Source organism: Maniola hyperantus, chromosome 20 (assembly GCF_902806685.2).
Source record: "Maniola hyperantus chromosome 20, iAphHyp1.2, whole genome shotgun sequence".
Lineage (NCBI taxonomy): Eukaryota > Metazoa > Arthropoda > Insecta > Lepidoptera > Nymphalidae > Maniola > Maniola hyperantus.
In genome coordinates, this window is record NC_048555.1 from 9113811 (window position 1) to 9139114 (window position 25304).

Genomic DNA, 25304 nt, shown 5'->3' on the forward strand with positions numbered 1-25304 from the left:
AAATTTTAAAATAAATTAGGTGTTTCCGTATGTTATACTTCCTATTTCTGTTCTGTTCAGATCTGCAATTTAATTGCTCTTAGCAAGTTCACCTCATTTTTACTTCCTATTCTATTTTTCCATGGCTTGTTGCAGAAGCAAGAAATTTCCATATCTAACCATGGCGACCAAGTGATATTAGAAATGCGAAAGTGTGTCAGCCTGTAACCTTTTCTTGGCTCATCTGTTAAGCCGATTTTGGCAAAACTCTGTACTGAGGTAGCTTGTGCATTAGTAACGAACATTTAACGGACGAACGAACACTACTTTTAGGGTTCCGTACCTCAAAAGGAAAAACGGGACCCTTATAGGATCACTTTGTTGTCTGTCTGTCTGTCTGTCTGTCAGGGTACTTCCCGTTGACCTAGAATCATGAAATTTGGCAGGTAGGCACATCTTATAGCTGACATTTGGGGATAAATCTGAAAACTGAATTTAGGGTTAGATCACACAAAAATAAATATTTTTATCAAATAAGAGCTCCTACAGGATTTTTTAAGAACTAAAATTCACACGAAGTCACGGGCATCATCTATTTGTTACATATATAGCTTGCATCCCAGAGACAAGAACATAGGCTAATTTTTAATTTTATCCCAGAAAATGAAAGAGTTCTCTTGGGATTTTTAGGGCTTGGCTCTACCATGCTGGCCAACTGGCAGATTTGCCACACACCTATGAGAAAATTAAGAACTCCTTCCCTTCACTGTTAAAGCAAATAGTATTTAACGCACATAACTCTAATAAGTTAGAGGTGCCCGGGATTGAACTGAGGACCCCTCGAATAGGAGGTAGATGTCTTAACCAGACTATCACCGCTGAACATCACATAATATTACACAGTATTAATTAATGAGTCTTCAATAGTTCAAGAATAGTTAAGGACACAATAATTAGTATCAATTGTAAGTGGGAGAAACTAGACCTAGCAATTGATCACAATTCATTAATGAATGCAGTGCAATGTTGCGAGCAATGTTAATATTACGGCAAAATAAATAACTGGCCTAATAAAGTGTCATTGAAGGAACACTGCTCACCAACTGCCCTGATTTGTCAAAAACTTGTATAGTGAGAGATATGGTAGTTACACAAATCTAGACTAAATTAACAGATATAAAATACTAGCATATATACTCGTATCGTACTGCATGGACTACACAAATTTCACACCCTTAGGGGATGAATTTTTCAAAAATTCTTTCTTAGCGGATGCCTACGTCATAATAGCTGTCTGCATGCAAAGTTTCAGCTCTATCCGTTCAGTAGTTTGAGCTGTGCATTGATAGATCTGTCAGTCAGTCAGTTGCCTTTTCCTTTTATATATTTAGATTTGTTCAATGAAGGGAAACTCTTTAGGAAGAAGGGAAATAATCTTTTTTTTTACTATTTCTAGGCCATCTGCAAACAGTCATTTGTATGGACTATAATGAGATTGTTATGAGTGCATTTAAGGTAATTTACCACTAATCTAAAAATATAAAAGGAAAGGGAAAATGGCTGACTGACCAATCTAAGTATGCACAGCTCAAACAACTGAACTGGTCTAACTGAATTTGGCATGCAGATAGCTATTATGATGTAGACATCCGCTAAGAAAGGACTTTTGAAATTTCAACCCCTAAGGGGATAAAATAAGGGGTTGTTTGTGTAGTTCATGCGGATGAAGTTACGGGCATAAGTTAGTAACCAATATAACTTCATGTCAAAAAAATGAAACTTTTACAAAATATATTATTTTTACGAAAGGTTACTTAAATTGGATATAAAAATAATAACATTAATCATGACTAATGAGTAGCTACCAATAAATAATTGCTTCCAAAACAATAACGTTGTGCTTTACTGCCTTTTATCTTAATGTCTCATAATGATATACCATAAATACATTCTATTGCAACAATAAACAATGGATAAAAGTTAACTTTAGGTATTGGATTTAACATCTGCAAAGTCAAGAACTGTTGACATCATTTCTAGGATTTTACTTTTCGTCCTATATAGGGTTATATTATATGGATGGTGAAACATAAATAAAAGTTTTTTTTTAATTTTTAGGTGTAACTTTAAGCTATTAGACATCAACTTGTTACCTATAAAAATTCAAAACACAGCTCAGGAAATGTACACACGCCTTACACTAAAAATAATTGTGAAAAGTATTGCATATTTTTGCACTCATTTTATGTAAAAACTAGCTGATGCCAGCAACTTCGTAAGTTTGAATTTAGGTTTTTAGAAATCCTGTTTAACTTTTTGATTTTTCGGGATAAAAACGTTACCCTCCAGGTGCTAACCATATCCAAAGAATCATGTCGATTCGTTGCCCCGTTGCGATGTGATTGAAGGACAAACCAATAAACCAACGAACAAACACACTGGTAGTACAGGGGTAGTGATATAATCATAATATAGGTATTTTATCCTTAAATGTATAAAAAACGTGTTTTTTGCGCAAAAGCCTATCAATAAACCATTGAATTATCTTCTATTCAAGTTGAGTGTTAAGTACTTGTTATTTATAAACTGGAGTCAATAATAAGTTAAAATAATTTTCTGACGAAATCATTGAATACAGGCTGTAAATGCTAATTAGCAAAGATGTGTTTTCCCTTTAAGCATAAAATTATTATTTTATGAAGTTCCTTGTACCCATTAATAACATTACATATATTAATCAGAAATATTACTATCTGTTTATTACTCATGCTCACAGTCCAAAGTTCAATTCTTGTAACTGTACTGTAGTCTGTACCACATATTGTACTTACCTAGTACCTACCTACCTACTTGACATCCCACTCTTGGGTCTACCTAGCCAATTTAGAGAAAAAATGCCTCAAATTAAGAACCTATTTTTGAAGTCCATTAATAATGAAATAAGCCTTTGTGTTAATTTAATAAAAATAAATTTAAAAAGTTTTCGAAGTTAAATATTTCGACAACATTGTATGATTTTTAGAATAATTAATATTCACATTAGGATTAATATTATGTGTAAAAAAACGCATTTAAAATGTTTCATAATTATATGACACATTTTTGAACTGTGAACTCAAAGTGCGTGCGCGGCAGTGTGAAGCCGGCGTAACAAACGGACTTTGGACCGTAGTCTTTGATAATTTACTCTCTTATCAAAGACCGCTGTGTCGATATATTATAATTGAGGACACATTGTAACTGGCGGATGCGACACTACGCACTAGTTTGCACGCATAGTTTAGGTACCTGGAGTTCAATAAATATAACAATGAATGGAATTTGGTATGTAGTACAGCAATGAGAGGACCTTGGAAAAGATAGATGTCTAATAGAAATATAATTGGAGCTAGTTCCTTCGAACACAACTTGATAAACTGCCATTATTCCTCTATTCCAGGCTAGTCTGCTTACCTATGAGATTGTAGGCAATAGCTTGTATTCGAATAAAGAAAAATATCTATAAGAAGCTTATGCTCGCGACTTCGTCCGCGTGGACTACACAAATTTCGAACTCCTATTTTTACCATTAGGGGTTGAATTTTCAAAAATCCTTTCTGAGCGGATGTCTAAGTCATAATAGCTATCTGCAGGGTTAATTTCTGACCGTTCTGCCCTGTAGTTTGAGCTGTGCGTTGATAATTCAGTCAGTCAGCTTTTCCTTTTATATCCATGATGAAATGAAACTAAGTCGATACGTGACACAGTTTCATGTTGACGTACACTTTAGTTTTATTTATCGAGTGTAAAAATGTATACGTATCTATTCATTTTTCAATCGAAATTAAATACCATTTACTTTCAAATATTATCTACAGTGGAATATTATAGTTCCTTCATGAACGTTAGGGCTCAATAAGGAGTATATTAGACGATTGATCTATTAGAGGATAGACAATATACATCAGTTCATTCCGTTAACTAACGAATGACTGCTCAGTGGTCACTAATGGAGCAGAGAATTATCCAGATATTCAGTCTAACTGCTAACAGCCTTCACATTAGAGATAGAGCTTAGAAAATAGATCATCAGTAATAGCAGTCGACTATGGCAAAACTAAGGTTGAAATCTATAGAGCGAACTTTGTCTTTGCTTAGACTTAAGACACTGTTAAAACGAGACAGCGTTATATCGCGAACATAAATCGGTCTTGTTTTAACTGAAACTTAAGTCTGAGCAAAATTAAAAGTTAGCTTTATAGTCAGAATGAACTAGAGTGAGGGAACTCTCGGTTCGATCCTGAATCGACGATATGTCAAATAGGCTATGGTGAAGTGAAATCAAAGAAAAATAGGGCTACCTGCGTCAAATGTACTAACATTTGACACCTGCCAGTGACGCCGAAGCCTCGATGTTTTGTTAGAAGTTCCCTAATTGTCGTGAACTGTGCTGTAGCTCTCAGCCTGACAGCAAAACCTAACACTTAAGGTATGATTCCGAACCACGCTGCACGCACCAAGCGTGCAGCGTGGTTCGGAATCATACCTTAATGCTCCCCCATCGTATATCTAATGGAGGCCTTATAACATTGGGTATTGGTCGCCGATAACATGTAGAGCAGTGTGAAGCTAGTTTAACGAATGGACTTTGAACTATCGTATCTCGATAATTACAATTTTATTGAGGAGAACGACGCAACCAAGTTGCAAACTAGCAAAAGGGCAAAAATTCCGCGTATTGCATTTTGCAAGTCACCATGATTAAGTATGTTATACTTTTTACAATTACCTTTCACGATTGAGCTAACTAATGCTACAAAATATAATATTTATAAAAAGTTGACTATGCCACAAATGCCACTATCAAAAGGATTTTGAAAAACAAAAAAAGAATCATCAAAATCGGTTCATAATTGACGCAGTAATCGCGTTGTAAACAAACAAAAAAACATACAGTCGAATTGAGAACCTCCTTTTTTTGACGTCGGTTAAAAAGTTTTTTATTTCAGCACTACTTACAGTAACTTCCACACAAATTATACCTATATACCTGTTGTAAAAACAACCAAATCAAAGCTAAGGAATTTTTATGAAACCTAAAATCTGACGAACTGGACGACTTTATAAGGGTTCCTTGATTTTCTACGGAATCCTAAAAAAGAGTTGACAAAGGAAATACATGAAAGTAAATGAATATTAATTTATACGTTGCTAGAAATGATAAAAAAATCTTTTCTGAATAAGCCATGACATTTTATCGCCACTGTAACAAATATCTCGAAAAGATAACACTGTTTACATTTTACATCCTTGTCAAATATGCCTACATGAAATTATTAATGTTACATACACTTTCTACTCATTCTAGTAGAGTAGTGTTTGCGTGATGCGCGTACAAACAAACACCTAAAGGTACAGTAACAGCGATCATGCACTCATCCGATCCGAATCCGTGAAAATACGGATAACTCATAAGCTACCATACAAGTACTTCGTAAATATATATTAATTGTTTTAAAAACGCACATAACTTCGAAAAGTTAGTGGTGCGTGCCCGGGATCGAACCCCCGACCTTCCGAAAAGAAAGCGGATGGCTTAACCACTAGGCTATCACCACTTACATTTATGCTACTTACATAGGCTTTTTTTCTGAGTTACCTACACCAACTAGGAAAAGTGTTTATATTACGTATTTACTTTAAAGGGAAATATCTACCTATTCAATTGCACAACAAAAAAATTTACGCACATCTAAATGTGCCCACTATTCAAGTATATCCAATCATTAAGGACTACACCATAAACAAACCAATTGACTAAACAGACGGAACAATAACTTGCATAACCAACAAATAAATAACTGCTCTAGTAGTTTCTTTTGATCAGAGGGTTCTCCGCCACTCGCTCAACAAACGTAATTTGATCAGAGTAAGGGTAGTATTACTGGTACATATTACAGAGGTTTGACGAAGCCGTCTAGAGTCTAGACAAAGCAGTTGTGCGGTACCTAAATGCGCGTAAAATAGCGACCCGAACTTTACGTATAGTACGCGACAGCTCGAGATGGCCATAGGGGTATGAGGCGGGGGGACGCCCCGCACACCATCACGTCATCCGCGCTGTACCGCACCGGGTTAGCTCGGGGATTATATTCAAGCACTATATACTACACAAGCACAAGTTTTATGTGATGGTAATTATATAGTAAGTAATTATAGAGCCTCAATAGTTCAACCGGTAAAGGAGTGGACTGAAAACCGAAAGGTCGACGGTTCAAACCCCGCCCGTTGCACTATTGTCGTACCTACTCCTAGCACAAGCCTGACGCTTAGTTGGAGAGGAAATGGGAATATTAGTCATTTAACATGGCTAATATTCTTTAAAAAAAAAAAATGTTACAACACTGGGTGTCCTCCATCTACGAGTACCTGTTGCTCGACCGCAAGGTTGAGGTCAATGATACGTCACGGAATATCATTACAATGCACTTGACGTCATTCGCCAGCGCTTGTAAACTATTTGTAAACTATAATTAATTCTACTCTACTATGCTATCTGGGGTACGAACCCAGGCACGCACCTCTAACTTTTCGGAGTTATGTGCGTTTTATGTGATAGTAAAAACATGTTACAAGTTACAACACTGGGTGTCCTCCATCTACCTGTGGCTCGACCGTAAGGTTGAGGTCAATGATACGTCACGGAATATCATTACACTGCACTTGACATCATTCGCCTTCGCTTGTAAACTATAATTATTTCTACCCTACTGTGAACGGTTGAATGAACTATGGTGTGGTATGAACAAACGGTTATAGCCTGGATCTGGGGTACGAACTACGAACCCAGGCACGCACCTCGAACATTTCGGAGTTATATTGTGCGTTTTAAACAATTAAATATCACTTGCTTTAACGGTGAAGAAAAACATTGTGAGGGAACCTGATGCCTGGGAGGTCTCCATAATGTTCTCAAAAAGGTTTATGAAGACCGCAGTCTTCCACGCTGGCCAAGTGCGGATTGCACTTGGCCAGCGTGGAAGACTGCGGTCTAAACCTTTCTCATTCTGAGAGACCCGTGCGCAGCAGTGGGCCGTTGAGGGTTGATAACGATGATGATGATATTATACCACTTATAAATAGGTAAGTTTATCATCATGATCAACCCATCGCCGGCTCACTACAGAGCACGGTCTCCTTTCAGAATGAGAAAGAGTTTAGCCATAGTCTACCACGCTGGCCAACTGCAGATTGGCAGACTTCATACACCTTTGAGAACATTATAGAGAACTCTCAGGTGTGCCGGTTTCCTCACGTACGTTTTCCTTCACCGTTAAAGCAAGTGGTATTGACTCCGAAGAGTTAGAGCTGCGTGCCCGGGATCAACCCGACCTTCGATTAGGAGGCGAATGTCCCGCTAGGCTATCACAGCTTCTAAAATAACTGCAACAGCTCAAGAAATGCTTATGTTTAAAATCAAAAACAACTTTTCTAGGTAGTGACCTCGCAATAATTGTTAATACTTGGCTCCCCACTTGATTATGTCACCACTTATTTCCGTATTTTTATGTAACAGTTAAAAAGGGCCGTGTTGTTTATACTCCTTCAGATACCATTACCTACCTTGTTGTCCTTACTGTAGTGAATACCTACATTTTAATCAATTTAAAATTTAATTATGGAAACCACATTATGAAGCATTATAATAATATGCTTTTAGACCTGAAATTTTAAGAAAATTATTTTAAAACTAGCTTATGCTCGCGACTTCGTCCGCGTGGACTACAAAATTTCAAAACCATATTTCACCCCCTTAGGAGTTGAATTTTCAAAAATCCTTTCTTACCGGATGCCTACGTCATAATAGCTATCTGCATGCCAAATTTCAGCCCGATCCGTCCAGTAGTTTGAGCTGTGCGTTGATAGATCAGTCAGTCATTCAGTCAGTCAGTCACCTTTTCCTTTTATATATATAGATTACTAGATGATGCCGGCGACTTCGTCCGCGTGTATATAGCTATCTATAAACAATCTCGCGGGAACACTTTCTAAAGTAGCCTAAATATATTATCTCCATTTCCAGCCAAATCCGTTTAGACTTCAGTCATTGTGGCGTGAAGGAGTAACAAACATCCAGGTATTTTATATTATTATAAAATACAATTAACTAATAGAAACCCTTTATATTTTTATAAGACTAGCTGATGCTCGCAACTTCATCCGCGTGGATTTAAAAATCCCATGGGAACTTTTTTCCGAGATAAAAGTATCAGGGCATCAGCTAGTTAGGTATAATTTATTTTCACAATATAATATATTTCATATATTGTATAGGTATTATATAATCAGTGCCATGAATTACAGTGCAGATACGCGACAAGTAAACAGTCGTATCTGAGGGCGGGTCGGGGTCAGGATATCTCGCTATCTGTCCCCCTTACACGCAGTACCCTCGATTTACCAAGTAGACTGCTTAAAATCGGTGTCTTGACCCAGTAAATAACAAGATAAACTTCAGAAACCCAAACCCGACTAGGTCCCTACTCTTAAAAATACCACCACTACGAACAGTTCATGTTTTTAGGGTTTCGTATCTCCATAGAAAAAGGAACCCACATAGAATCACTTCTTTGTCTGTCTGTCGTGTCGGTGCGAAGATATCGAAGAGAACCAGGAAAGAGATAGATTCAGCTTACCAAGAGCAGAAGTAGTGTACAAGTGAAGAGGCCTTTGTCTTGCAGTGGACTTCAACAGGCTGTAGATGATGATGATGAACTATAAAAATTAAATATTCAGAAAGCTAACATTTCCACTGAACCTATTAGTCGTTTGTTTATCATTGTGTTGTTTATGTAGTTATTGGTCGTTACGATTACTTTTATCAGTATACCGCGTGAAGTATGGATATAGGCGTGTATCGGAGGGTAATTATTTGTGTGTTTTGGTGAAATAACCTTTATTCGGATGACCGACCTCACTTTTTGCAAAAAAACTATTTTTGTCTCCCCTGCATAAAAAACAATTTGTGTTCTATAAAAAGCTATATGTACCGAACAGCGTCTTATCTATTAGCATCTTGGAGACAACCTTCTTTTACTCCTAGTTCCTACCACTACACACTTCTGCTATGAAGAGTCGCTGTTATCTGTTTTCACAATATCCGCTTGTGACAATCACCGACCTGTCAATTTGGTTTTAAGAGATAGTGTACAACCGAATTAGCACCAATGTTTAAACTGGTAAATATTTGAATAGGAGCATGCGTTTGACACGTGAAATTACGTTTGCTTCGCGATTAGTAACGAAAAGTTCTGTTCTCGATTACTAATAGCCCACAATGTATTATTTGTATAGTCACATTCGATTCTTTCATCGTTTTTGGAGCCGCTTATCTCTGCTCCAGTACCTGGATCTAGTTTGTTCATTCATCATTTCTAGCGCTGGACCAATTGTCAATTAATTTAATGGCGACCTTAACCGGTGTCCGTGATTTAGATTTCCGAACCTCGTGGTTTCACGGGAATATTTTATGTCCATCTCTAGGTTACAAATTATCTCTGTGTTAAATATCGTCAAGTTCTATTAGCGGTCTGAGCATTGAGCTGTTGCTTGTTGGGATTAAGATTTTTTGAATCTCGTAGGAATTCTTAGATTTTCCGGGATACAAAATATCCTGTCTATCTCCAGGATTCAAATTCTGTGTTAAATATCGTCAATTTCGGTTAGCGGTCTGAGTATTGAGCTGTTCCTTGTTTGGATTAAGATTTTTTGAATCTCGTGGGAACTCTGATTTTCCGGGATACAAAATATCCTATGTCTATCTCCAGGATACAATCTCTATGTTAAATATCGTCAAGTTCACTCAGCAGTAGAAATGGCACTAGCACTAGATTAATCATCTAGACTAGACGATTCTAACCGCGCTAGATTTAAAGTAGGTTGATAATTCAGTTGCTGGACTTAGCGTTGACAGTCCATTGTCTAAAAACGCCGTTGTTCACATTATTCTAATAGCAATAGAGCACGACATTGAATGAATCGTTGGACGACTATTGTAATCCATTTCATAACAGTTCCTTTGATACGCAAACTGGGATATCATGTTAAAATTATCATACCGACGACGACAAAAAAGGAAGATTGAAAACTATCATTTACTGTACAAAAGATGACAAAGGAACAAAGCGTATGCACGACAATCAATTACTCATCCGGTCGGCAACATAACATTCCCTGTACGAACGAAACTTCATCCATCAGCTGTGACTGTGACTCCTCGTCGTGCATTCGATTCTACATCCGCTGCAGTTCCGATAACGGGTGACTCAGGCTTGCTGACTTGACATTTGCCGGTCGGCAGGCTGTGCTAGCAGATTTGCGTTCATTAAAGCCTATAAACACCCGATAGTTAGTTCATTAGTTTTATTTAGTTCTCGCTTAGCCGCGGTCAAGGAAGGTCGCGTTGTCACACCGCAATCGTCACGGACCAGACGCATGATAAATCCTCGCGTGACCTACGTTAACATATCGGCGTTTTGTACGAAAACAATGGCGTGATAAAAACAAACACCTCGGTGCTCTGATTCGCGTTAATCGTCTGGATATTAAAGTAACAGCTAAGGACCTGACAAACGTGGATATAGTCTTAACAGAAATGCCTGGTGAATTTAAACATTGGTTTAATATAAGAACCTGGTGAATGTGACCATAACCGCAAACTAACTTGTGACAGTAGTACCTATATGAACGAAGGAAATCAGTGTAGCTTTTGAAGTAATAGAAGTACCTGGCGAAAGTGGAGATTGTAATAAAATGAAAACGTGGTGAATATGTGCTTATAATAGCTAGTGAACATTGCCATTGAAATAATCAAGAATCTGATGAAACTGGCTTTAAAATAACTAAAATATATCGAAAGAGATTATCATACCGACATACTTGGATTGGATAAAGTATTATTTGTTGTTGATAAACGGTATTAATGTTCTTAATTGGAATGTATTCGATTACTTAAAAATGTTTATCTATTTATTATCAATTGTCGAATGTTGACTGTTGCATTCAGTAGTTGATAACGGTTGGATGTGGTAACACTCTTGCCTTTTGTGATTGGAAGATGCCAGCTCTTGGTTGTGAGATGGCGGCTTCACAAGACTTTTGCGGGCCGAGGTATTGCCCAGGAACCGACTATGTGCTACCAGGATCCTATATGTGGGAGAAGCATCAGAACAACCCATTTTCAATCCACACGCATAAAACTCCTCCAGAAAATGAACAATGCGTCAACTCTTTGCCAAATTATAGCACAGGTTCGTTCTTGATAGTAGTTAATATTTTTCTGTAGACGTCAGTAAAGATTTACAAGATTAACCCTTATCATATTATTTTGTTTAAGGTGCCTACTTGGTTTTATTTTTAATGCTAGATAGGCACAAGTTATGATAACAGTTGTTTAAAAGATAAGCGAAAACCTGCAACCCCATTTTTCATATAAATTTGCTAATGCCTGGCATGCATGGTAACGCGACTCGCGCACCACCTATTGTATTTTGATGGTACTATGTCAGAAACCTTTCCGCAAGTTTCAACACCAACTTTACAAAGTTTTAACTCATTCGGATGGGTACGCGAATGCATAGGTAAGACACAAACATTACGGTGGCGCGCGAGGGATATTGGAACGCACGCCGGGCATTATACTTTAGTTTTCCTTAGTTTGAAAACAAATTGCTGAAACCCTCTTGGAGAAACGCGTGACCTTTTCGAGTTAGGTTTTACACTCGTATCATGATTCCATTGTCAATTCGCATTAATGCGCCTTTTACGCATTTTAGCGAGAAGATACTTGTTTATCTTTTAAATAGATTAAGGAAACTAAAGTAGGTATAGCTATTTCATTATTATACACTGCTTTGCAAAACAACGAACATCTATACAAAAAACTGTAGGTACGAGCCCCCATCGTAAGAAGTGATTACTTCAAAGCAGATAGGTGATCGAATTCAGTTCTCGCCCTATAGTGAAATTCCATACCTTCATCAGACAAAGTACCTACGCTACTCCAGTTTGCTTGTGGAATGCACTATTTCTAGCTAACCTGAATCGGACAATCGGGTGCTTAGGGAGTACCTACCTAACTTATGGACCCTATCTGGCCGTCGACTGTGTATGTTGGCAGCTACTCGTCTCTCACCGCCCGTAGATTGAGCTAATTTGAGCTGCCTGTACTTTTTCTAGGTTTTTTTGAGGTACAAGAGGTAGTCTCTTTAATAATGAATTCTAGCCCCATAAACTACCGCTATATAAAAAATCACATCCTTTTATTACTGTAGTCCAATACCCTATTGTCATTAAATATTTAAACTAAGATACGTTAAGATTATCAAGACAAATAAATGTATTAATTGTACTTAATACATCTGATTTCTAGTCACATGTTCTTGCGCAGTGACATAAATTACCTTAATTGTACATATAACAATCTACTTTATGTACACAAAGTACGCTTCGTATTGAGTCTTTTAATTATTTTTTACTGCTGAATAATGCTTCCTGTAAATTACATATTATTTGTTTCAGCTGTCGGAAATATTTGTATTTTTTCAATAGGCTTCGTCTAAAAACTAATTATCCTATTTTGAAATTAGTTAGGTACATTACAAAAAGTAAAATAATGACAGAAGGTCATCATAGCTCCAGTTACATACCTAAAGCTTATTTCAAACTATAAATAAAATAATAAATAAAAATAAAAATAGCTTTATTTTTTCCTTACAATATTTTTCTTATTACTAATACAGTGCATAATTAACAAAAAATAAAAAATAAAAGAATTATTAGTAGGTTAGTAAACTATGTTTCTTATTCTTAAATAACTATATTAATATAATGGGTTTCATTGTAAGGACCGCCCAGGGCGGTAAAAGCCTCCTCCATTAGAAGCCATTTCTTTCTATCTTTAGCTACTCTCGACCTTTTTTTTTTCAAACTACGGCATATAAATTATATTATAGGCCGGTCAATATTGGCGTTCCCAACATCCGTACCAATTTTAAGAGTAAAAATTGGTACGAATGTTGGGAACGCCAATATTGACCGGACTATACTTAATATAATTTATATCCCGTAGTTTGAAATAAGCTTAATGCCTACAACAGATATAATAAATATAAATAATATGCATATTAACGTCGTTAATACATATTATATTATAATAGCTTTATAAATAAATATCAAAGTGTTTTGTTACGTAACAATTTTATATATTACCGTTGTCCTTCATATATTTATATATCAGTATAGTTATATATTCCTAGTACCTACTTCCGCGGTTGTAAAAATCCCTTTGCTACACATACCGACCTTGTTTAAAATAAGGTCATTACAGATTCCATATCCAAATATGTAAATAAATGATTATAATAAGCTTTTAAGTGCCCTTTTATTCGTATACCTAACGGAATAATTACTTATTTCCCAATCAGTTAAACATTAATGATAATAAACTATGACATCATATTTTATAGATCAACAATTTTATTTTAAAAAAAATGTAAGCTCATGGCAGCGTGCATCTCTTACTTGCACCTCTAGATAATATTATTTTTCTACATGTTATCTCTTAAGATTAGTAAAGGTTGGAAATTAGTTTCGTACACTCATTACTATTCAGTGAGTTAGTATAAGATGTCACCAACGTTGATAGAATTCGGGTGTCGAAAAACTTTTGTGAAAGTAAATTAACTGTCTTGTTTTAAAGCTTAAGTTAGTCCCTTCATCCATATATACCTACACTCCAAACTGAATTATTGACTTTAAATCAAGGGTCTTTAGGTCAATTCTATAATCTGACGTTAATGTGTTTCAACGGTAATAGATGTAAAATCTCATACTAACCCCACTGTAGGCAAAAGTTTTTGACGGCAATCTCGATCCCCGCCCACTTGGATGTTGCGTTATCATAACTTTTTTCTGTGACCAACATCCCTTTCTCCTTAAACTTTTCCATTCATGATGAGAATTATTATTAAACAGACTAAATTCAAGGCTATGTGTTATCTTCTGGCTAGACACTCGGGAAATAAATTTATTATCATGGGTTTTTTATTGGTTATACGCAATGTTTAGACTAGGCCCCACGGAACAGAAAAAACAGCTAGGCCCGCACTGCGTTGCACCGCGTGATTTTTCTCCGCAGAATTCTGTGACATACTGTAATTGTATGAAACCGCACGCACGCACACGCAAAAAAAATGCGAATATGATACAGTTTCCATGTTAAAGATTTCTACGGGAAAAATCGCGCGGTGTATATTCGCAAGGCACTTACCCTTAGGGCGTTTGTGCACTCATCCGTGATTTTACGGATCTGTCAAAAAATACTAATCGAATGTACGTATTTGTATGACGGCCACTTCAGAGAATCACGGATACGAACCAAATACGGATGAGTGCACAAACGCCCTTATAGCCCGCAAATTGAAAAATATTTTTTAATACCACCAAAAGTAAATGTAAAAACTTTTGTTGCAGATAGTGATATGCAACTAGAGACCAGTAGCAGTGAGGCGAGTGCAACAAGTTCTATAACGTTGTCGCAGCACTGCGCCATATGTGGGGACCGAGCGACAGGCAAACACTACGGGGCCTCATCGTGCGACGGATGCAAAGGCTTCTTTAGACGCAGCGTTAGAAAGAATCATCTGTACACTTGCAGGTTTGTGGTTTGTACCTTCTAACAAATTGTAGTGACATTAATCTGTGAGGACCGAGCCACTAAAACTACGGGGCCACATCTCGCGACGGACGCAAATGCTCGTTTAGATGCAGCATTAGAAAGAATCACCTTTACACTTATAGGTTTGTGCCTTGTACCTTCTAACGAATTGGGGTACCAGTTTTATAAAGTTTGGACAGTTGTGGTGACCAAGCCATAGAAGCCCTGTGTGGCCTCATCGTGGGACGGATTTAAATGCTTCTTTAGACGCATTGTTAGAAAAAATCATCTATATACTTGCAGGTTAGTGTTTTGTACTATAGAATATTTAATAGTACTTTTCAGGTACAGAATAATCACTCCGCAAAGACGTTTAAATAAATAGTGATTCTTGATACGACGCCGTAGAGTGCAAATTAAGCTCGCACAGCGCTGCGGCCTAAAGCTTAATAAACGCCTCTTTCTATCGCGTAAGCACTTATATATCCCTCTCAAGATGCAGGGGAATTTTTGGCATTCTAATAAAAAAATGACTGACTAAACAATATATTTCTCTTTTACAGATTCAGCAGAAATTGCGTGGTAGACAAAGACAAAAGAAATCAATGCAGATACTGTAGGCTAAGGAAATGTTTTAAAGCTGGCATGAAAAAAGAAGGTAAGAGGCAAAACAATCAAGACTCCTTATCAATATAAGCATTTTTAAATGACATTATTCGAAGACCACGCATTATAATCAGAATTGTCTCAAAGCCCACAATTCAAAGTAAAATGACAGGTCTAAATATAGTGTTATCCTTTTCCGCAGGCAACATTGTAAAGAGTATAGCACTATTTTTAGAACGTTAAATTAAACCGTGTAAAGAAAACCGTGAATTTGTGGTTACATCACAAAAAATATGTTTGTTAATTTTTTTTAATTTTCAAAGTAAAATAACTATACCAAGTGGGATATCATATGAAAGGGCTTTACTTGTACATTCTAAAGCAGATTTTTATTTATTTTTATACATAATAGTTTTTGATTTATCGTGCAAAATGTCGAAAAAATATGACTGTAGTAGGGAAACCTCGGCCTGACTCGCAATTGGGTATTTGACTCCAATTTTTTTATTACTTTATTATAAACTAGAATAAAAATAATGACGTAAACTGAAAAAACTAATTAAATTGATCAAATAATAAAAAAGTTATAAGCATTTCAATATTTCTGATTAGACAGCAGTTTGACGTCACGCCTACTAATGCCATAGTAGCTTCGTGCGGTTCCATACAAATTTTCGTTTTGCGAGAAAGGGATAGAAGACCCTCCCACTCCAAAATTAAAATGCCTGTAACTTTGTAAATCTTTGTTGGATTTTAATATTTTCTTCAATGTACGTCATTATTTTTATCCTAGTTTATAATAAAGTAATAATATTTCTCAAATTCAAAAGTAGGCAAATACCCAAGTGGCCGGTGTTTTATCTTTCGTTTGTGTTTCAATTCTGCATTATGTCAGCAAAACTTATAGATCCGGTTAACATATTATCCTCCATAGAAACTGTGAAATTGCAATAATAACATACAATAAAGTTTTTCTGACTCAGTGTCTTCTGGTACTTGCATAATTAGTATTTGCATAGCTAAAAGTGACTAATTCATTGATTAATCATAACGTGACCAACAAAGAAAAGCCCGTGCTATTATAATAATTTTGTTACTAACTAAAATTGAGCGAAAATTCAGTCGAAAATTGAATGAACTAAAATGTAGTGGTGTTGCGGCCAAAATCAATTATTAAGATCTGTCCATAAATTATTTATTTCGCTTCTTTACTACTTTCGTACTAATGCTGAATAAGGGTCGTAAAAAGAAGTAGGTAGTTCATTAATCTAAATTGTGGATTTAATCTATTACCAAATACATTACATAATGTGAAACTTAGGAGTTGGACGCGATTAGAACATCTCTAATTTCCTAAATTTTACTTCGCAACAAATTATTCTTGCTTTACAAACAATTTAAAAACTGAAATTCAAAGTCTCTTAGCTAGCTATAGAGAGTGCTATATGTTTCCCTGCATGATAAGATCCGGAACAAGGAACTGGGCAGAACTCACACAGAACACACAGGCCAAACCAAGCAAGCTGAAGTGGCAGTGGACAAGCCATGCTTGTTGTAGGGAGGATGGCTGTTGGAGCCGAAAGTCCTAGATTAGAAGTCGCGTCCCTACAGCACAGAAAAGAGGGTGGCCGGAAGCGGCTGGATGAAGAAGGATGAGGATAGGGAGTGGTGGTGCTCACTAGGGAAGGCCTATGTTCGCAGGCTGGTATAACATGATGATGATGAAAAAATTTGAAACAGGATGTCAAACTTAACAATATGCTTCACATAATGTCTTCTCAAATAATTACACAGTCGCTTATGATCATTAATTGTTTTTCTCTCCCTTTAACGAACAAACAAATTAACGAGTTAATTAATATAATATTATCCTAATTAAAATTGAGACATGTATGTACAATAATTTAGTAATTCAAACTAAAACTACGTACATTACTCATTAAGGAATGACGCATTTGTTTATTTTTTATCCTTATCTGCCGGAATCAAATACCGTGAATTTATAGGCTTGGACGCACGTACCTAACGTGCGACGGAAACGTTGGACACGTTTTCGTACCCATACAGACGAAGTGCAGTGAAAGCGAGTTTTTATATAACAACTTGAACGTCAACTGAAATACGGTTGAAATTCATATACTGAAAAGGACAAGTCCGGATAAGTCACAGTAGGGCCCCGTGCTGCCTTATGCACAAAAACCGGCCATGTGCGAGTCAGCCTTATTTTTTTAATAAAAAAAAAATATATTCGTACTCTATTCAATGAGCTCTAAACAATGGTACCCGGTACCCCACATAATAGAGTAAGAAGAAAAAATCCGGCTCCGTTTCATGAAAAATAATTTAATTGAATTTTTGGTTTGGGTTAGTATTCTATACAAAAAACCAAGACACCCGACAGACAGCAGAGTGACATTAATAGAGCTCCGTTTTTACCTTTTGGGTACGGAACCCTAAAAACACCTGCACGGTATCCATAACAACTCAAACCTTTTGGAAACAGCTCTCCTGTAAGGTTGATAATTTTGACTTACGTGGTGTTAAAACATATATAACATATTTGTTTCAGCCGTACAAAACGAACGAGACCGCATCAACTGCAGGCGGCCGTCGTACGAGGAGCCCACGCAGGCCAATGGGCTGTCGGTAGTCTCACTGCTAAACGCTGAGCTTCTCAGCAGAAAGGTCATAGATGAAGTAAGTTATTCGTACGTAACAATCTGTAATAAAAGTTTCCAAATGCTGACAGATACGGTGCTTCTTGCTAACTAAGAGCCAGCGCGTGCCAGACCTTCGTTATTTTTAAAAACCTTATCTTCTATTTTTATCTGCGTATTGTCCCCAACATTGGGAGGGACATCTGTTTGGATGTTTGTTTAGATCATGGTGGCTTTGGGAGATAACAGGTAATAAAGGTATAAAAAATCTTACGTCAAAGTATAAAGAAACCAAGAACAAAGTGTCTTCCAATAAAGTATGTTAACTATAGACTAAGATAACCGGTCAATGGACCGATGCTTAGGTATAAGTACGTGTATAAGTTTAGGTTAAAGTAATATTACTTATTATAGCTATATAATTGTATAGTACTGTTGCCAGTACTATACAATTTAAAAAAAAGGAATAGTCTAATTATTTTATCTTCGTACTTCGCGACTTCGTACGCGTGGATTTAGGTTTTTAAAATTCCTGTGGGAGCTCTTAAATTTTCCGGGATAAAAAGTAGCCTATGTCCTTCCCTAGGTTGCAAGCTACCTCTGTACCAAATTTCGTCAAAATCGGTCGAACGGTTGAGCCATGAAAAGCTAGCAGACAGACAGACAGACACACCTTTGCACTTATAATATTAGTATGGGTGGATTTTCTTCATATTTTCTTAATATTGTTAGAAATCACTTCATGCGTTGCCAGACGTTCTCAATATGTCTATTTCTATTTTAAAACAGTTCCCTTCAATTCGGGTATTAAAAATTTGCGCTTAGACATTAATTTGCTACTTTGCGCACTTGCAGTACTGTAAAAATAAGCATCATGGTTTTCCTGCGTTTTCGGAGATAAATGGGCCTAAATTGTATTTCATCCGCCAGACAAACAACGTAACGGACGCAGAGATCAACAACCGCAAGTTGGCCAAGATCAATGACGTGTGCGACTCCATCAAGCAGCAGCTGCTCATCCTCGTGGAGTGGGCCAAGTACATCCCCGCCTTCACAGAGCTGCACCTCGACGATCAGGTATCATCATCATCAACAACCGATAGACCTCCACTGCTGGACATAGGTCTCTTGTAGGGACTTCCGTGGCTCCCTGCGAACTCGCCTGATGTCGTCCGTCCACCTGTAGTACGCGGCAGGTTGAAATGCCAATCGGGGAGGGAACGCCCCGCACAGCCCCGCACTAACCCGTTGCGAGCGACCGCGGGTAACGTGCGGGTGTGCAAACTCCTGTCTCCTCGCCTCATACCCCGATTGCCATGCAGTGGGAGGTCTTCCAACGCTGCGCTTTCCGGTGCGAGGTCGCCATTCCAGAACCTTAAGACCCCGACGTCTATCAGTTTTTCGAACTATGTGTCACCGTCACTGTCACTTCAGCTTCACCACCCGCTGAGAGCTATGTCGGTTACTCTGGTCCTCCTAAGGATCTCCTCATGTATTATTTGATCACGTAGATTCCAAATCAGGCATAGTGGCACTATATAATTTTCCCAAGCGATTGGTAAACTTGTCTTGTTATTGGTTGAGATCCTTTACATGACTTTCGACTATCGAGACCTTATGCAAAATAGCGATTAGCTGCATACCTTTCGGTATACACGTACATCTATAAGCCGTGTAGGTAGAAGCATTGTGTATTGAGCAGCAACATGTCGCAGGTGGCGTTGCTACGCGCTCACGCGGGCGAGCATCTGCTGCTTGGCTGCGCGCGGCGCTCGTTACATCTGTCCGACGTGCTGCTACTGGGGAACAACTGCATCATCGCCAAACACCACATCGGTAAGCTCTATTTTAATATTCAAGCTGGGGCAGCAAGTGATCTTCCACCGCATGGTATAAGCCCGCAACAGGTTGAGATGGCAATCGGGGTGTGAGGCGGAGGGACGCCCCGTACACCCGCTCGTCACCTGTGCTAACCTGCACCGGGTTAGCGCGAGAGGTGTGCGGGGCGTCCTCGATTGCCATCTGGACCTTCCACGTACGATGAATATTAATTATAACGATTATTAAAAAAAACCGACCAAGTGCGAGTCAGGCTCGCGCACCGAGGGTTCCGTACTACAGTCGTGTTTTTTCGACATTTTACACGATAATTTAAAAACTATGATGCACAAAAATAAATGAAAATGTTTGTGTTTTAGAATGCACAGGTAAAGCCCTTTTCATATGATACCCCCACTTGATATAGTTATATTACTTCGAAAATTGAATATACTAATTATTACATGACCACAATTTTTTTTTTGTGTGATCTAACCCAAAATTCACTGTTTTCAGATTTTTCCCATTATTTCTGCTAGAAGACCTACCTACCTGCCAAATTTCATGATTCTTAGTCAACGGGAAGTACCCTGTAGGTTTCTTGACAGACAGACAAAAAAGTGATCCTGTAAGGGTTCCGTTTTCCTTTTGAGGTACGGAACCCTAAAAGTGATTTAGAAAAATGATTTCATGTACCTAGCAATAATGCTCATCTCTGGTCCTTGCAGACGGGAGAATGGACATCGACATCAGCATGATCGGCATTCGCGTGATGGACGAGATCGTGAAGCCGCTGCGCGAGATCGACATCGACGACACGGAGTTCGCGTGCCTCAAGGCCATCGTGTTCTTTGACCCCAGTGAGTACCCTCCTCCTCTTTGTACTCCTGAGTAGTGATTACTTATTAGTGTTTTTACCAACTCTAGGTCATTATTGAAGTAAAATTTTTGAAATAACTCAAATCTTTTTTCGGACGGAAGTAACGTTAAAAAGTCATTTCCGCTGAAAATTGCCGCCAAAAACCAAACAGCTATCCTGAGGCTTTTTTTCTTTCGAGGGGATTTAATTTTGTACGAAGTAGTTAGTACCATCAATTAAAACCTTGCCGACAAATGTAGCTCAGAAGTAAGTCTTGCTGACTATAAGTACCTACTCCAGTAATAAAATCCAACACTTCCCTTTCCAGACGCAAAAGGCCTCTCCCAACCACAAAAGATCAAGCAACTCCGCTATCAAATCCAAATTAACCTAGAGGACTACATCAGCGACCGTCAGTACGACGGGCGCGGCCGCTTCGGCGAGTTGCTGCTCTGCCTGCCGCCGCTGCAGAGCATCACGTGGCAGATGATCGAGCAGATCCAGTTCGCGAAGCTATTTGGAGTCGCGCATGTGGACAGCTTGCTGCAGGAGATGCTGCTTGGGGGTAAGTCATTTTGTTTTAAACTAGCATTACGACTTTGGGATCTAGCTCTTTTGAATTTGTGACTTTGATTACGCTTCTCACACTCATACCAAAGAATCATACGGAAATCACGAGATACGAGCCTAAGGCGGAATGCAACTCACAACGATATCACGAGATAGCACCACAGGTATCTTCAGTATCGAATGAAAAAGAAAGGCGAATGTACACCAATGAATACAGACCTAATTGCTTGTCATTAAGATTTTGAACACGAGAAAATAGAGACTCGTACTATCTCGCTCATAATGCGCGCGTATAAAACATGGCGGGTAAGTAACAACCAATAGCGGACGGCCGCGCGCTACGAGGCTGAGATATTTTCGCGCCATTCAAAAATAAGATTTCTGCGCAGGCACATCGGTGTAACTTATAAAAGTGGTAGTACTGTAAACGGATAGGCCGTGAAAAGTTAGCAGACTGGCAGACACTGCCGCATTTATAATATTAGTATGGATTTGTAGTAATGTATTGGGCCATTAGCATAGGGTCTAACAGACTAAGGTCGTAGGTGCGTCAACAGAGGCGTCGCTGGAAGAGGCGGGCGCGTCACCGCCGGGCGCCGCGTCGCCGCCGCTCGTGCCGCAGCTGCCGCTGCCGCTGCCCGAGCCCGCGCTGTTCGACGCCGTGCCCTTCAAGCAGGAGCCCAACGCGTGAGTACAATCAAACACCTGTACATTTTATCATTTTTATGATAATTCCCTACGCTTCAAGGAGTGAAGTGGTCAAAAGGTCATAAGAAAGCTCACAGTACAAATCTATGCCTGCGAAGTTTGTTCCATTATCCGTATAAAGTTCCACGGTTAGAACACGTCATGACACGAAACGCTTTATTGCCGAAGTTAATAACATTTAAAAAGTTAACTAACTCTTTTGTACACAATCTCTACATAATAAAAACTATTGCTATCCCTTTATCATGCTTCTTGTCGAAAATGATAGAACTAAAATATCTGTTAATTTAGTTTAGACAAAATCCGCGACATTGTTAAATATCGCTGATATTACCCTGTCTGATAATAATGTTTTTTTCTCATGTCAGGAGTCCTGAGCATCCATCGCGAGTCTTGAAGTCAGCGGAAATGACACTTTTATAGTCGTCTACAAATCGCCATAAAAATATAAAGTATGAAATGTTAGGGACACGAGGCATTATTGTTATTATTTATACTTAAAATTTTATGTTTAAAAAGTTGTTTAAAAGAAATAATCAGATGTAAAAAATATCAGGCAGCTGCATTGAAATCTAAAAATATAGGTACAGTTAATCGGCTGAAATTAATAATATCAGCCTATCTGTAATCTGTTGATAAGTTACTTGCACTGGAATTCATAGTCAGTATAGGGCCTTTTTCAGACAACATGTGTCATATTCAACCTTTACATTGTATAAAGGTTGAATGTGACATGTCATCTGAATGGTACGCTAAAGAAGCCCCGCCCCTATCTTGACTACGAACTCCAGTGTTGGTAACGTTATTCGTTAAAGGGCCCATACAATACAATTTTTTGACAAATAACGTTGCATTGCCAGGTAAATAGGGATGATAATGTCAAAAATAGATTATTTCTTAGTAATTATTAAATGGGGGGGCTCCCAAAATTCATAAAATCCACATAATTTTGTCCGAAAGTCATGAAACGTAATAAAAATCAGGTGGTTACTATACGGATTTGCGCTGCAGCAGTTATAATAACCACATACTCCGTAATTTTTAGTTTCGTGAAGAGTAAGTATTCTGCATATAATATCTATAATAATAATATATTATGTATGTTATGGTCATGTTAGCTGACATGACTGATTTTGTAAATGCATTTTGCATGTTTTAAAATGAAAGTATCAAAATAAACGTGCCTACATAATGGTATGTATTTTTAACCAACCTCAAAGTCAATAATTCGACTGTATATTTTTTATAAAAGTGTAATATGCTTACAAAATATTTTGTATTAAAGTTTTTATACAAACATTTGGAAACTATATTTTAGGAATTAACTTATGAATGTGAAAGTGTAAAATTATTTATTATCAGTCGGCTGTGTGAATAAATCATATTGTTGAGGAAAGTCATGGTATATAAACAATATACACATAGAATTAAAATAAGAGTAGATGTACCAGAGATCCATATTTCTTTGTCAACCAATTGTTCTCTTTTAAGCTTAGTTACAAATAGGCTCGAAATAGTCATAGTTTGTTGTAAAAATAAAATGAAATACCAGTTACAGATATTTTTATATACATTTTGAAAACTTTCAGTAACAACTACATATCTACCTACTAGTAAATTGAAGTTTGCACAAAGTATACATGGCGTAACTAATAGAAAGCTGAATGAAATGGCTTATGACTCGTTCAGGGAGAAGCGGAGCGTTGCGCGGCGCGTCTAGCGTCGCATCGCGCGTTTTCTCTGTTTATTGAGAGGAGAGAGCGCGTGAAACGGTGAGCAGGGCAAAATATGGTCGCGTTTCTATAGGCGCAGGGCGTTGTGGGGCGCGTGGTGCGGTGCGGTGTTTGCTTTTGATCACTTTTGGCAGTGTTCTTCGGACATCTCACAACGCAGACGTGTTTTTGTAATTGAGTACAGTTTCATCGACATGTTACTGGAAATTAATTAATTGTCATTCGAAAAGGATTCAGCCCATGAAACTAACAACACGTCCGTTTCGTTAGCAGTAGGAAACGCGACGGCGGTAGCTGCGGCAGAGTGCTCGGGCACGAATATTGCTAGATATCAAACAAAACAGATGTAAACACGTTTCTACAAACGTTTGATTTAATCGCGTGATACGACGCTAGACGCGCCGCGCAACGCCCCACACTCCTTGAATGGTTCTCAATTTTTTTGATTTACGCTAAACAGATTATGATTAGTTACCATTATTGATAGATAGAATGTAGGTGATGGTAATGAATTTGGTGTTTTCTTTTTTCTAAGAATTGTTTGCATGATTTATTACGAATGTGGGGCTTATTTGGCACTAGTGCTGCGCCTACTGCTGCCAAATATAAGTACCCCTGAACGTCTTGGAAGTGTGAATATAGATATAAGTATCTCATACGCTACGTAGGAAATTATGTAAATCTACTTTTATACCTACTAATATAACTAGTAGACTGAATACAAAACGGCGTCGGCAGTGTTTATTGTTAGATTATTTTTGTACCACTATTAATGCTCAATATATTCTTATTAACGGATAGGGTGGTATCACAGTATGCCAAACGGTGAAAGTTTATTTTATTAGGTAGTAAAATGGGTTTGTCTGTAGACTTACAGCTACGTGTAATAGGTGCCTTATTTTCCTAGAGGTGTATTGTTGATGTACATACCATGTTATGAATTGTTTTTAGAATATATTTGAAAAATAAAAAATCCGTTATAATTTGTGAGTTTTGAATTTAAGACCGCCTTTATTTGCCCTTGGCTTCGCTAGCATGTACAGTACGCGGCCGAAAGTGAGTGCGGTGGGCAAGGCGGTGGTTGACAGCGACGTTATAGTTTTAACCGACTTCAAAAAAGGAGGAGGTTCTTAATTCGTCGGAATCTTTTTTTTAGGTCAAGTGTCACGCTCCCACATCCCGCGCCTTATTTCACGAGCCCTCTTTTATAAAACGCTATATATTGGTTCTAAATCAGCTTTACTATTATACTCTTTGGTTGTAGTACAATATTTCTTGCCGGCTAGTAGTTTTTATCAGACGGGGGTTCTTAAAATAATGTTAACCAAGGATCAGAATACTTCAGTTCGTTTCAACAAAGTAATTTACTGTGCATCAAATAGGTAGGTAAAACTTTAAATAAAAAGTAAAAACTTTAGAAATTTAAATAAGTTATCTATTAAACTTTATAAACGAATAAACAAGGTAAAGTACTCTAAAATCTAAGTATAAACATGGGAAACACTATTTTATGGCTTTTCCTCCACATCCATGTACCCTTTCCTCCTGTCCGATCTGTTCTTACAGTAAAGGAATAGAATTGAAAGCGCAGACACTGCAGACATGGCCAGAAGGGGAAAATACACCGTCAACATTCGCAGGTAGGCACTGTAGGTAGCGTATGTCCAGACTTTGTATTT

General features: G+C 37.7%; 1 protein-coding gene across 5 annotated transcripts in view; it reads left to right on the plus strand.

Moving 5' to 3' along the window:
* Hnf4 (Hepatocyte nuclear factor 4) overlaps positions 1-24608 on the plus strand; it is a 41586-nt gene extending 16978 nt beyond the window's left edge. For 2 of the 5 annotated variants that reach the window (XM_034979228.2, XM_034979229.2), the window contains exons 2-10: positions 14491-14674; positions 15238-15332; positions 17850-17977; positions 18868-19014; positions 19653-19773; positions 20484-20615; positions 20943-21179; positions 21730-21871; positions 22261-24608. In XM_034979228.2, coding sequence (XP_034835119.1) covers positions 14491-14674; positions 15238-15332; positions 17850-17977; positions 18868-19014; positions 19653-19773; positions 20484-20615; positions 20943-21179; positions 21730-21871; positions 22261-22315 — 1241 coding nt within the window. In that variant the 3' untranslated portion in view covers positions 22316-24608. Of the gene's footprint in view, positions 1-10346; positions 11268-14490; positions 14675-14900; positions 14978-15237; positions 15333-17849; positions 17978-18867; positions 19015-19652; positions 19774-20483; positions 20616-20942; positions 21180-21729; positions 21872-22260 lie in introns of those variants that run through there. The other 3 variants (XM_034979227.2, XM_034979226.2, XM_034979230.2) reach the window with 3 other exon arrangements.
* The last annotated feature ends 696 nt before the right edge of the window (positions 24609-25304 follow it).